Source organism: Gadus macrocephalus, chromosome 3 (assembly GCF_031168955.1).
Source record: "Gadus macrocephalus chromosome 3, ASM3116895v1".
Lineage (NCBI taxonomy): Eukaryota > Metazoa > Chordata > Actinopteri > Gadiformes > Gadidae > Gadus > Gadus macrocephalus.
Window position 1 is genome coordinate 654,990 of NC_082384.1, and position 13,894 is coordinate 668,883.

General features: G+C 47.4%; 2 protein-coding genes and 1 long non-coding RNA gene across 7 annotated transcripts in view; 1 reads left to right on the top strand and 2 right to left on the bottom strand.

Moving 5' to 3' along the window:
• LOC132453341 (immunoglobulin superfamily DCC subclass member 4-like) overlaps positions 1–13,894 on the top strand; it is a 99,777-nt gene that overhangs the window by 32,992 nt on the left and 52,891 nt on the right. The window lies entirely within an intron of this gene.
• The window catches only part of LOC132453281 (lysine-specific demethylase 2A-like), a 68,858-nt gene that overhangs the window by 7,879 nt on the left and 47,085 nt on the right, over positions 1–13,894 (bottom strand). For 3 of the 5 annotated variants that reach the window (XM_060046089.1, XM_060046088.1, XM_060046090.1), the window contains 6 exons: positions 7,188–7,271; positions 3,707–3,952; positions 3,013–3,048; positions 1,773–1,875; positions 711–1,301; positions 209–368 (listed from right to left, as the gene is read on the bottom strand). In XM_060046089.1, the coding sequence (XP_059902072.1) occupies positions 209–368; positions 711–1,301; positions 1,773–1,875; positions 3,013–3,048; positions 3,707–3,952; positions 7,188–7,271 (1,220 nt within the window). The remainder of the gene's footprint in view (positions 1–208; positions 369–710; positions 1,302–1,772; positions 1,876–3,012; positions 3,049–3,706; positions 3,953–7,187; positions 7,272–13,894) is intronic. The other 2 variants (XM_060046091.1, XM_060046093.1) reach the window with 2 other exon arrangements.
• LOC132453358 (uncharacterized) lies at positions 4,513–7,178 on the bottom strand. The gene is made up of 2 exons (XR_009524658.1): positions 6,578–7,178; positions 4,513–6,106 (listed from the first exon to the last, which is right to left on the bottom strand). It is a non-coding gene; the product is annotated as an uncharacterized LOC132453358 (long non-coding RNA).

Genomic DNA, 13,894 nt, shown 5'->3' on the forward strand with positions numbered 1-13,894 from the left:
TACTGCAAAGGACGCCATTATGTGAGCTGACAATAAGACGTTGACACACTTTCTGGTGCTCATTCGAACCATGGTGTCACGTTGCTAACATATGACAAGTTTGGCAGTGTCCATGAGCTTCTGTCCAACAGATTTAATTGCCCCTGCGATGGAACCCATGTCTTAAATCCAGTACATCGTGGAGGACATTTCTTAAGGCTGCACCCACCTGCCAGAGCCTCTGGCCAGGGTGACACCATCAGCCTCGCCTTTCACCCGAGAGGGTTTGGAGAGGGCCGACTTGCGCTGGACAAAACTCTGGTGTCCCCCCGGGCCCAAGATGGCTGTCCTGGGACCCATGGCCGCCTCTAGCTTGGGGACGATGGAGCCTGTGGAGATAGAAAGGTTCAGAACCAAATCCTCTGTACAGACAACTAGCTCAAACCACATCCTCTGTACAGACAACTAGCTCAAACCACATCCTCTGTACAGACACCTAGCTCAAACTACATCCTCTGTACTGATACCTAGCTCAAACCACATCCTCTGTATAGACACCTAGTCCCGCTGCCGTAGTCTTCAATGGACCCCAAAACATCCATCCAACCCATTTCTAGACAACAACAGCAACCACTCCATGATGTGCAGATTGAATGTCAGGCGACACAAGAGGTAAATAGACATGCATGGTGGTTGACTCCTATCGAGCTGTCGAGGGCGACCCTTCCTACCTGAGAGCCTCTTGGCCTTCTGGGGCCGCTGCAGGGTGACCGTCAGGTAGGACCCAGTGAGCAGGTCATCGGTCAGGTCAGACACCAGCAGGACGGGCGGCTCTGGGTCCGAGTCCCAGTGCCCTTCCTCCCCCTCCTCCTCATCCACATAGTGGTCCATCTCCTCGTCCTCTTCCTCCGGGTCAAACTCCCTGCTGTCACTATCCTCTTCCTCATCGTCGTCATCGTCCGTCCCGCGGCGGCGCCTCCTCCTCCTCCCTCTCTGGCCCTCCTTCCCCCCACCCTCGCTGTCGTCCACCTCTTCTTCCTCGTCATCGTCGTCGTCGTCGTCGTCGTCGTCGTCATCGTCCTCCGACTCCTCAGAGTCATCTCCCCCCCTTCTCTGCATCCTGGAGCCCCCCCTCAGCCTGACGCCGCGGCCCCTCCGGAGCCCTATGCCGCGCTTCATCCTAATCCCAGAGCCGCCCATGGCCAGCCCCCCGGCCCTGCTGCCCCGGTGGCCGGCTCCCCCCCTCAGTAGGCCCCTGCGGTAGCCCCTCCTGGAACTGCCCCCACCCCGGGGGTGCAGGCCCAGCTTCCTCCTCCGAGACACTGCAACCAATCACGGGAAAGAAGACCTTCAAAATACACATCAAGACGGAGACGATGCAGCCAAGCAAACAAAATACACATTGAGATCAAAGTGATTTACAGTCAGCGGACTCACATGGACGACAACGTAATTTGGGCACGTATGCAGGCCTTAAATAAATGTGTTGAGCATGTGCAAGTCCTCCGTGACCTCATCATCTGCATGTGGTGCAGATGAAGAGGATCAGAGGGGACTTCCTAGACCCTGGGTCAGTTTAGAATCCATGCTCAAAGATGAGCATATTATTGACCGTCTTCCAAGTCGATTGTAGACCAGCCTGATTTCTGCAATGGAGATCACGGGCCCTAAAAAAATAATCTAGATTTCTAACTGACAATTTATAAGGTCAACAACTGGGGCTATTAGTTGGTTCCCCACGGGGCAGCGCCTCCTGCTCAGGGTCCTGACCCCCCAATAGGATCCCTGCAGACCTTGGTCATCCTCGCTGCCGGAGTCGTCTCCGTCGCGGCCGTGCCTGTGCCTGCGGTAGATCTTGGCGATGCGGGAGTCCAGCAGCGAGGTGGACTTGCGCTTCTGCACAGGGAGGAAGGGGAGAGGGAGGAAATTAAGGAGTTCATAAAGTGGAACAAGGAGCAGGGGAAGTGTTCACGTTAGCCGGCTATAGCCGGACATTGGCCGATTGCACGCACGCATGGCCGGTATAATAAAATGTAAACGGCCCACATGTCCGAGAAAAAGAAGCAAGAAGTTCGCATTTATGTATGAATTAATCAGTAGCATATGAAAACCAGTAGCGGTTCCTGGCCGAGCTCACCAGGGATGCAAACACGAACATGCATTCATGAACGCAGGCAGTGCACCTGCACATGCATACACATGTCACTCAGTGGCAACGCTGTTGAACGCTGATTGGCTGTCATCACGCGTAATTCGCGTCAAAGGTGAAATATTTCAACTCGAGCGAATTTGTCGCGGCACAAATCCTCGAGAACGCGCTCGCCTGTGCATGGCGAAAGTGTGGCGCGACAAATCAAAACTTGTCGCCGGTTTTCCCTCTCGAAAAATTCGCCCGATACGCGTCTCTACGTTCACTTTGTATGGGATCTTGTCGCCCCGTCGCGTTTGGTGTGAAATCTTTCCCGACTGGGCAAAGCTGGCCAAAATCGCCAGTACAATCCCTGTGTCCAGTGTTCCTGTGGAACGAGGCTTTTCTCTCCAAAACTAGATTAAAACATCTATCAGAAACCGCCTAGCTGAGGAAAAGGTGACGAGGCTGATGCGCATATCGAGCCTTGGGCCGGGGTTGAAAGACTTCAACTTTTCGCGAGCAGCGGAGCACTTCCATGCCATGAAGTTGCGCCGAAAGTAGCCTGCAAGAATTGCAATTATCAAATTAATTATTTTTTACCCGTTTACCATTTTTGCTGAGAATGGCTGTTATGTTTTTTTTGCCTAGGCTAATTTAATAAATGGCATTTATTGAAGCAACTTAGTTTGTGTCGTTTATCGTTTAAATGTGGATTTTTGGTAATCATTTAATTATTAGTGAATAACGTCCGGAAGATATTCCAAATGTCCGATATTCTGGAAAAGTCTAGCGTGAACGCTGAGCAGGGGAATGAGCGTCTTTGAGTGTCTAGAAAAGCGCTATATCAATTCAATCCATCATTATTATGAGGTTGAGGAGATGAAGGAAAGGATCAGGCTTACCAGGGGGAGTGGCTTGTTTTTGTCTCCTTTAGGAGTCTATGAGAAAAGATAAACAAGAGGTTAATGGCTAACAAAGCATCCATTTTAATTTGTTCTCACCCCCGGCATCAAATCCCTCATCTGCAACACCACACAGCATGTGGGGGAAAATGCATAATGAACGCAGAAGCAACATCAGACAAACGGGGGGGCCAAGCAGACGACACAGGCTCAAAGTGTTGAAGACCACCGCCTCACAAAGCACAATGAAAACAGGCAGATGTTGCACGGTCAGCTGCCCACTTCTCCTCCTCCTCCTCCTCCTCCTCCTCCTCCTCCTCCTCATGGCCCCTCCTCTTGGGCTGCGTGGGACGCCAAGGGAACAGAGGGATGAGGTGGTCACAGGGGAGCAGACTACAGAGGGCCGGCACTGAGCCACTGTTTGTGGACCAGCACAACAGGGAAATGTATCTCAACCATCTGAACTAGTGGACTGATGAAAACCAGCTAAAAGAGAGCAACAACACAACACAAGCCCAGGCCAGGGTTCTTGAAGTGTAACCAGTTGGACTCATTCAGAACACTTCCTCCAAGGTGTATATGAGAGGAGAAGCAGAGTCGGCAGACAGCTGGACGCAGCAGACGGACAAACTGATAAGACGGATGATGAATGGATCATGAACGTTTTTAAGAGAGAGTAGGCAGTGCCTCTCACCAGTCTCGAGCTGATTGGCCTAGAAGGCAGAGGTGCCGCAACCAAAAGGAGGGAGGCTGAGGAAGAGGAGAAAGAGCCAGAGGAGAGAGGAAGAGGAGGGCCCCCACCCTGCTGGGCCCCAGCCAGGTCCCCCAGCCAGGTGGAGGGCCCGGGGCCAAGCCGCAGGACCAGGGGCCCTTCGGGGAAGTCGGGCAGTTGCTGACGGCGACGCGGACGGTTAACCAATGACTCGTCACTGCCTGACGACTGATAGTAAAATAGTTAAATAAAATGATGAGGAATGGTCAAACAGTTGCAAAATTCCAGAAATGTCAGTGAATGCAGGAGAAATCTCTTCTAGGTTTGACCCACTCCACTTAGGAGGACGTGAGTTTGAAGAGCACCAACACACAACTGACCTGTCGCTAAGTCACGTCCCCCGTCTTTACCATGACGAACTCAGACAAACAAACATATGGAAACATATGGAAAAATGATATGGTCTATCAAAGCAGGTTTTGGAGAAATTTTGGGGTGAAAAATTATTCAATTACTTCCAGGACCAAGCGAAAGGGACTACATTATGCTATTGAGGGGTATATTCAGAACTTTAAAATACATACAGAAGGTAACCAGCTTAAATTTGGTCAGTTGGTACTCTCGCCTGCCGCACAGTCTGATCCACAGTACACAGGGTTACACTTTTTCTTGCCCCGTTGTGGTTTGGGAAAAGGGATGAAATATACCCCATTCTGCAGCCTCTCAGGATACCGACTGTCCATGTTACATGTACCCCAAGCACATCGTTTGACCATGTTTATTTTAGATTTTACACAAACAACATAAATCCACCATTAAATTGTTATATTATGCCTCCTCCCTGTTGTTTTCAATGGAGTTGTCTGAGCCGATGTCCGAGTATAATTGAGGCTGGAAAGTCATTGGCTCATCTGCGTTCTAAGGCTGGAGCTTAGCGACAGGTCATTTAGCCAGCTCACTGCTGGCTAAATGATCTTCTTTAATGTTCGATATATTTATACATAGAAAACTAAAAGCTAGAAATGATAATACAGAGGCAAGCCTCAATGAAATGGACACATCATCACATCCTTCCACAATACTGAGCAGCTTCTCTTAATAGGTAGGATCCGAAATCAATGGCATTGTTGGATCAGTGGCACCAATTTCTTCTCCAGACTGCTCATGCTCGCCTGATGTTAGGGCTGTTGATGTTTTATTCATGTGATCGAGGTGTGTTACCCTGCTCAGATTCTGACACTTTTGGCTCCAATGTTGGCTTGTTATGCAAAGTTCTGCAAACACTTCCATAAGGCACGGTTCTATAAGTACACTCTAATCTTCACTTGCCGTTGATATAACGGAGATTCTCAATACTCAAAAAAGCAACCAAGCCATAATTTTGTCACGGAGAAGACTAAGTTTAGGTTGCAACACCAAATGCACAAAGCCATAAAGGTGTCATATAGAACATTCCCGCATTCAAAATCTATAAACGACTTCACCCATGTCATATATTTTGTTGAGTTGTGTAGTTGCAGTACACCACACCGTTTCCAACGATGTGCAAAAAGATTTTGTTGTTTATTCACGGTTACAGCCGGTTACATTTGGTCTCATGTCGATGGCTTCATGCCCTTTACCCCCTAGCTTAAGATGAAAACGTAAACACAGTCGTCCAGAGGAGACATAATGTATTGATATGATATTTCAATAACTATATTGCTTGCTGCGATTAATACTTTGATCATAGCCTGATGCCAGCCACCAAGTGAATGCAGTGCTTCACACAAATAGACTTAACTTGGACGAGTCATTATTATACAATTTTTTGTCCTATATTATCTGTCCTGATGAAGAATATTGTTTCCCATACAGCGACTATTTTTACATGACAACGGTGTTTATGAATAGCCCCTCTTCTCTGGGGACACTGTTCCAAACGAGATTCATAGAGGAATTATTGTTGTTGACATTTCCCACAGAGAAGACGGCTGAACAAATTCATTAATAAATGCAATTAAGATTTACAAATCATTATAAGGGATTTCAGAGAAAAATAAACTTGAGTTGAATACACTGAATACGTCTAAATCTCAACGAGTAATCGTTGACTGGTTTTGCAGGGGCTTTATTTAGGGTGAAAAAAGCTTACAGTAGTTTCCACTAGTGTACACAACAGTAAAATCTGTTTAAGCCGTTTTATTTACAGTGTATTTTAAGTCAGTTTAACCTGTATTATATAGTGTATGTTAAGTCAGTTCAACCTGTATTATATACAGTATGTAAAGTCAGTTTAACCTGTATTAGATACAGTCTGTGTGTGTGACAGTCAAACTAGAGCTCCAATGGCCACAGAGTTCTTTACCTGCTGGTAACTGTTGTAGAGCTAGCGGGACTGGACTCTGGACTGGACTCCCTCCCCCTCCCCTTCCCTCGTTGCAGCACAGTATGCCGTGAGTGATGTGATGCGCCTGTTGGCTGCGTCCGCCTCCCGGTGTCCGAGTTGTGACACCTCCCCTTCCCAACTCCCTTCCCCCCTCCCATATGTGTTTATGATGTTTTTGATGTGATGCTTAAGTGTTGAGGTGTTTTTTTTGCTAATCCCTACACTGTGCCCCCCTTAAAGGAGCATAGTTTGGGGTATTGACAATTTTTTTTCCCCCTCGTCACCCTCTTGTTTAGCTTTTTAAACTTTCTTATCTAACGCGGGCCGCATGGTTCTTGTTGAACAAGCGCCTGACAGTCTCTCCGTCCTGTCTCCCCACACTGTCTTTTATGTTTCTTGGACGGAATGTAACTGGTTCATTTCACTGCAATGTATTGTGTAAGTGACAAATAAAAACTGAATCTGAATCTGAATCTGGGATACACTTAAAAATAAATAAAAAAGAACGTCTTTCAGCAGTAACGGTGGTGAAGACAACAACTCCCATGATCCCACACGACCTCTGAAATCATTAAACTACATCTTTGTTTTGGTTGAGTGACCCCTAATGGCAGAACTACATATCATACCTTGACAGTGCATTTCAATCAACGTATGGATGGATGGATGGATGCAAGTATGTATGTGATGTGATGTAATGTAATGTCACGCCCGGCTCTCTCCCTACTGGCCTGCAGGGGGAGCTGTCCTGGTTTGAGATTATGGCTGATGGGCTGCTGATTGGAGAGAGCATAAAGCTAGTTCCTCCAAGGCAGCTCACTCTCTCTGATCTGCTACTCTGGCCCTGCCACTATGGGAGCTGGCTGCAGCGCCTATCTCTTCTTTCCCCGCATCTCCTTTCTACATTGCATTGAATCATGCTGACTTGAACCCCACTTTTGGTTCGCCTAAATTACTGATATCTTTTGAACTTTGATGTAATAATAATTATTGATTTAAAATGTAACATCGGTGTGGACTTCCTTTATAATTTCTACCTTGAGCCAGGTGGTTCTGACAGTATGTATGTATGCATGCATGTACACATCTTCATACCTCTTGGTCCGTGATCCCCAAGACACACTTTGGACATTCCCAACAGCTGGGTAAATCGCTGTTCATCACTCCATCTCCTTGTACCTGAAGATGGAAGAAAATAAATTACATTGAAAATAAAGAAAGTAAAGATCCACTACATATTCTTTAGGACTTACAGCTCAATATGTTTCTTATAAGAACGCCTGGCTACTTGGTCATGAATACAACTACATTTAGAATGATGGAACTCAGAGGTAATGTTATTAATGGTTATCAAGGTGTGCATTAGAGTAGAAATTATGACGGAAAATATTGGAGGCTTCTCAGCCAAACTGTTGGAATATTGGAAGAGAAAGAAACGCATCAGCAGGGAGGAGGGGCAGGCTCCGGGCCCTGTCCCTTTGCTCTCCATCAACGCCTCAGAGGTTCCTGAGTTTCCTAGCAACGTTGACGCTGGGTGCCTGCTCAAGCCGCCCTGTCTGACCTGTTTTTGTTCGATTTTTTTATATATACTATTTTAATCCAGATCATTTTTCCACAAATCTTGTGGAATCGTTAGATTAGCTGTACAGTTTTAGGCAGTTCTCATTTTCACTATGTAATTGCTTTGATTTAGTTTAATTTGATTCGTTTCGCGCTGTATGCTTAGTCGCGCAGACACTTTCAAATTATGCATTGATCACAGTGGCATTAAATTAGGCTGAAGCGAAGCTGACAGTGTTTTCCGGGACTGACAGCGGAATAATTTCATCGTTGCTGTTGCTGTGCTGCTGACAAGGACATCTAATCATCAGATTGGTTGATCATCAGCTGAGTTGGTTGGCTGGAACAGGAGCGCTTGGCGTGATAGCCGCTCCATCTCCAACCCACACATTAACTGGGCCTGTTGATTGTGTTGGGTGGGGACTTTGTGTTGTTGGTCATGAAGACCTTAAGTTACACTGCCTCTGAACTGTTGCGATTTTCCTCCTATGCCACCAGCGGGAATTGGCCTATCCCATCGGAAACCATACATTCATCGCGGCTCTGGTTGCATCTCCCGGTGCGCCGCTAAAACCGACCCTTCCATGCCCAGTGTCTGCAAATGGCCCTCCACTCAGCATAGCACCTTCCAGCAACAACTGTCCATGGAAACATTGCACTCAAAACCTAGCAGATCGGTGCCATCCTATGACCTCCTTTCCCGCACATCACCGGCCTCGGACCGCCTTCAAGCTGGAGACGGTTACACTTCCAGCCTATGGCCTAACGTGCATGCTGCACATCAGCCGCAACTGCCAACAACACTGCGAGACTCTACTTTGGTCTCTCACATCCTGGACGATTTTGATGGAGCAGCTGAGAAGGCTACATCCTCATCCGCCGCAGCACTCACCACATGCCAATCAGCGCAGCGCGTCCACCCGGCACTGGACTGTTCACGGTCCTTCGATGGAGAGACTCAGCAGTGTACTCTTCCCACTCTTAAAAGCCCATCATCCTTCAAAGATGACAGCCCAGGTGTGACTTCCATCAAAGTAGCCCTAGTTAATGCTAGATCCATTGCAAACATAGGCATCGATTCCCCACCAGTTTTCGTCAAGATTAATCTTGTACCCACCACTTGTAAAAAAAAAATCAATAAAAAAAAATCGAGTTGAATTATTATGGATTATTACACGGGTCTTCTCGATGCCATGGAATGCTCCGTTCACTTGCATGGGCTAGTGAATTATATTATATAATTCACCGTTGCAAAGTATAATTGACCGCTGTCAAGGAAAAATGACTTTTTGCCTCTAATGACGTCTTTAGTAGCACTCCGCAAGTAGCCCGGTAACTTGTCAACCCCAGCGTCTTCGGTTGCTACGCGACGTCAACGTCTTTGGCGGACTATTTCACTGCTGATCAACACTACGAATGCTGGTAACGAATAAATTGTATAAAGACACACCATGTGAAGTAGCCATGTAATAAGCGGGATAATGTATAGAACGTCGCCGGTCATTATCGGAAATAATCCCCTTCAGGGCGAAGCAAGACACCTTCGCTGCGAGTCGGTGTCCTGTTCGCCCTGTCTGGGTTTATTTTCCAGATAATGACCGGCGTTCTATACATTATCCCTTACTTATTACACGGCTCTTCTCAATGCTGTAGACTGCTCCATTCACTTGCATGAGCCTTCCCAACGTTCAGCTGTCAATTATTTTTGTTTATTACACGGCTCTTCTCAATGCAGTGGAATGCTCACGTCCAGCATATTTGACCGCTGTAAAGGAAAGTGGATTTTTTGCCTCTGATTCACGTCATCTGTATCACTCTGCAGTCCGGTAACTTATCAACCCCAGCGTATTCGGTTGCTAAGCGACGTCAACGACTTTGGCGAACTATTTCTCTGCTGATCAACGCTACGAATGATGACAAATACATTGGATAAAGACACACTGTGTAAAGTTATTTTGTCGTTTTGCCAAGTAGCCATTACTAGTAATACCAATACTCTTCTGCTGGGATAATGAGGCATCAGACAATCAAGTCATTTTAGCCTGAAAATACATGGGTAAAAAGCACCAGAGCAGGTTGCTAGTACCATGGACAGTATCAGAACGATTACCTCTTGAACTAAATGGATGTGGTAGGCTACACCACGGGATGCATCTGCAGACCACTGCCAAATAAATAAAGGTAAGACGCGATATTTATTGCTTAAGATTTTCTGGTGCTGATGCGAGGACTTTTGTGTTTTTTGCACTCAATTACAGACGCTTTTATCCAAAGCGACTTACATCGGTTAACACACACATTGACACACCGATGGCAGAGTCAACCATGCAAGGCGACAGCCAGCTCGTCAGGAGCAGTTAGGGTTAAGTGTCTTGTTTACACAAAGTGACTTTTGGTCATTCTTGCTTTGCTTGAATTCTGTAATAATTATGGGGGGGGGAGTGCATGAGTTTTGGTCAGAATTCTGATTTAGGCTAGATTGAATGGAATGCATGTTGTGAATTGAGAACATCCAGCTCATGATGTGATACAGCGTTCAGCTGTGCAAGAAATATTTTTTTCTTTTTCAATCTTGACGACTTTTGTAGTGCTGTGCAGCGTTGCCACAGTTACCTTGAAAAAGTAATCGGATTACTGATTACTAGTTACTCCTTAAAATAGTAACCAAGTTACTTTATTGATTACTTGATTTTAAAAGTAACTAAGTTAGATTACAAGTTACTTTAACACCCCCTGCCGCCTCAAAATAAAAAATTACAACTGGTTTTGCCAATACTAACTTTTTGTGTCAAGGTCGACACTCGCCTCTGATAGAAGTCTTTGGAGAATTATGCTTCACACGCACACGCAATCTCACACAAACAGACAGACAGACACATACGTGTACAACACATATGTGTTGCTATGGCGGCACGCATAGACGCGCGGTTTGGAGCTCCTCCGGCTGGTGCCTTCTCTAGTTTATTAATGTACAGTTTTATTTATGTCTTAGTTTTAGTATCGGTAGACAATTGCTCTGCACACACCTACAGCAGACACGACTTGCTAGGGATCGGTACACACAGTGAAAGGGCCGTCTCAGCTGAGTACCTAGGCGAACACGGAATACCCGAAGACATCGCCCGGATACCGGGTGACAGTTGGTTCATGGTCCCGGATCTGAAGCGCAAGCGACGAAGAAGGGATCGTAAGCAACGACGGGGCCGCAGGGGAGGACTGTTAGCGAGGATGAAGAGATGCCCGGACAAACCAGCATTGCTGAGTATTTTCCTCTCCAACGTTAGATCAATTGCTATCAAGATGGACGAACTGAGACTGAGGGTTGCAACTAACAACATCGTGAAGGATAGCTGTGTGCTTATTTTCACGGAAACCTGGCTCCAGGTGTCCATTGCCGACTCTGCGGTAGCACTGGAGGGACGTACAGCTCACCGAGCTGATAGAACTAAGGCTAGTGGGAAACAACACGGTGGCGGCTTACTAATTTTCACTAAAGACAGCTGGAGCTCCAACACTAGAACTGTGAGTAGCCACTGTTCCCCGGAGTTGGAATATATCACAGTTAAATGCCGGCCTACATACCTCCCGAGGGAATTCAATGCCGTGCTGATCACAGCTGTTTACATTCCTCCCGACGCTGATGCGAACATAGCACTGGCTTAGCTACATGACGTCATCAGTAAACAACAGAGCATGGACCCTGAGGCAGTACACATCATCGCCGGGGACTTTAATCACGTCAATCTAAAGGTAGTACTTCCGAAATTCTACCAGCACATTAAATGTGCCACGAGGGGAGAAAAGACACTGGACAAGGTTTATACCAACATTAAACTAGCCTACATAGCTAGACCGCTGGCTCACCTAGGCAAGTCAGACCATGTGTCCATCCTTCTGATTCCAGCGTACACTCCCATCAGGAAAAGTGCTCCCATCACCACTAGGACAGTCAAAACCTGGCCAGCAGACTCCACGCCACTGCAGATCAGTCTCCATGACACCAGATGGGAGGAATACGAGCATGAGGACCTGGAACGGTTCACATCAACGGTCCTCCAACATGTCAGGAACTGTGCAGACTCGTTCACCATGGACAAGCCTGTCCGGGTTTACCCCAACACAAAGCCATGGATGAACAGAAAGGTGCTGCAGCTGCTCAGGGAGAGAGACTCCGCCTTCAGGTCAAAAGACAAGGCCCTCGATAACATCGCCAGGGCTAACTTGGACCGAGGCATCAAAGAGGCCAAGGCGGAGTACAAGGGCAAGATCGAAGAATGCTTCCGGAGCAACGACTCGAGGCGGGTGTGGCAGGGGGTCCAGCACATGACCAACTTCAGAGCCAACAGGCTCTCCGCCGACGGGGATAACCCACAGCTGGCGGAAGAGCTGAACTCCTTCTACGCACAGTTCGAGATGGGGCCGGGTGGGGAAGCGACATCACAACCCCCACACCCACCTGCCCCCAGCAGCCTCACCCTCACAGAACACGAGGTCAGACGCACGCTGAAGGCGGTGAACCCCAGAAAAGCAGCAGGGCCGGACGGCGTTCCGGGACGGGTGCTGAGGGACTGTGCTGACCAGCTGACCGGGGTCCTCACCAAGATCTTTAATCGGTCCCTGTCCCAGGCCATCGTCCCACCCTGCCTGAAAACCTCTACAATCAGCCCGGTCCCAAAGAAAAGCACTGTGAGCTGCCTCAACGACTACCGCCCGGTGGCACTCACACCCATCACCATGAAGTGCTTTGAGAAGCTAGTCCGTAGTCACATCATCTCATCCATGCCGCCCAGACTAGACCCACACCAGTTTGCCTACCGAGCCAACAGGTCCACAGGAGACGCCATCGCGACGGCTCTCCACTCCACCCTGTCCCACCTGGAGGAGAGGAGTAGCTACATCAGAATGCTCTTTGTGGACTTCAGCTCGGCGTTCAACACCATACTTCCGGACAGGCTGGTGTTTAAACTGACAAACCTGGGGCTACCACTCAACACCTGCACCTGGATTAAGGACTTCCTGTCTGACCACCCCCAGAGGGCGCGGGTAGGCTCCAACACCTCCACAGCCCTCAGACTCAGCACCGGGTCCCCTCAGGGCTGCGTGTTGAGCCCCCTGCTCTACTCCCTCTATACTCACGACTTTATCCCCGTTCACCCCAGCAATGACATCATAAAGTATGGGCCGCATCTTGGGGGGAGATGAGACTGCATTCCGGGACGAGGTGGAGCAGCTGAGCAAGCAGTGCAAGGCTAATAACCTGCTGCTGAACCCCCCCCCCCCCCCCCCTCAACAACTCAAAACTTGGGTGCACCATAAATACGTGCTGGTGCACCCAAATTCAAAATTTAGGCACACCAGTGCACCCAAGGAAAAAGTTAGTCTGGAGCCCTGGCTGCAATGCTATGCCAATGGTCAAAGATTTTTTAAGTGATATTGAATCCTTTAATCTCGTACAATCTATTACGGATCCTACACATAGGCATGGACATACACTAGATCTTGTACTTTCATGTGGTATTCCTGTTAATAACATCGATGTATGCCCTGCAACCTTTTCTGATCATATGCCTATTATCTTTGAGATCCCCTTCCCCAGTAGAGTTAAACTCCCTACCGTAGCGCTTAGTTGCCGCGCGATTAAACCTACTACAACTGAATTTTCAGCAGCTTTCAACCTTGCTGAAGCCTATTCAAGCACTCCGACTAACGGAGTAGGTGAGTCAATCTATGAAGAAAAAGGGCTTAACCCCAAAAAAATTGATACAAAAGGTTTTTCAAAGGATTCTAGTAGTATTTGGTGTGCTGAATAACATACTAAAAGTATACCAAAATATACCTCCCAGAAAGCCCTCATTTCCAAGATGGCGGCCGAAATGGCTATATCTCAAATTGAAAAAATGTTGCAAAGGAATTTTCTAGGAAAATACACCTTCCGGAAAGGCTTCATTTTCAAGATGGCGTCCAAAATGGTGGCCGGCCAAGCTTAAAATGGCTATATATCTCAATAGAAAAAGATTATTCGAATGATTTTTCACTTGATTCTGGTACCTGCAAATATGCTTGTGAACATACTAACAATCTAGGAAAATATACCTTCCAGAAAGGCTTCTTTTTCATAATGGCGTCCAAAATGGCAGCCGGGAGCTTAGAATGGCTATATCTCAAATGGAAAATGTTACAAAAGAATGTTTCAACTGATTCTGGTACCTCAGAATCAGTACCTCAGAATACATTAATAACGT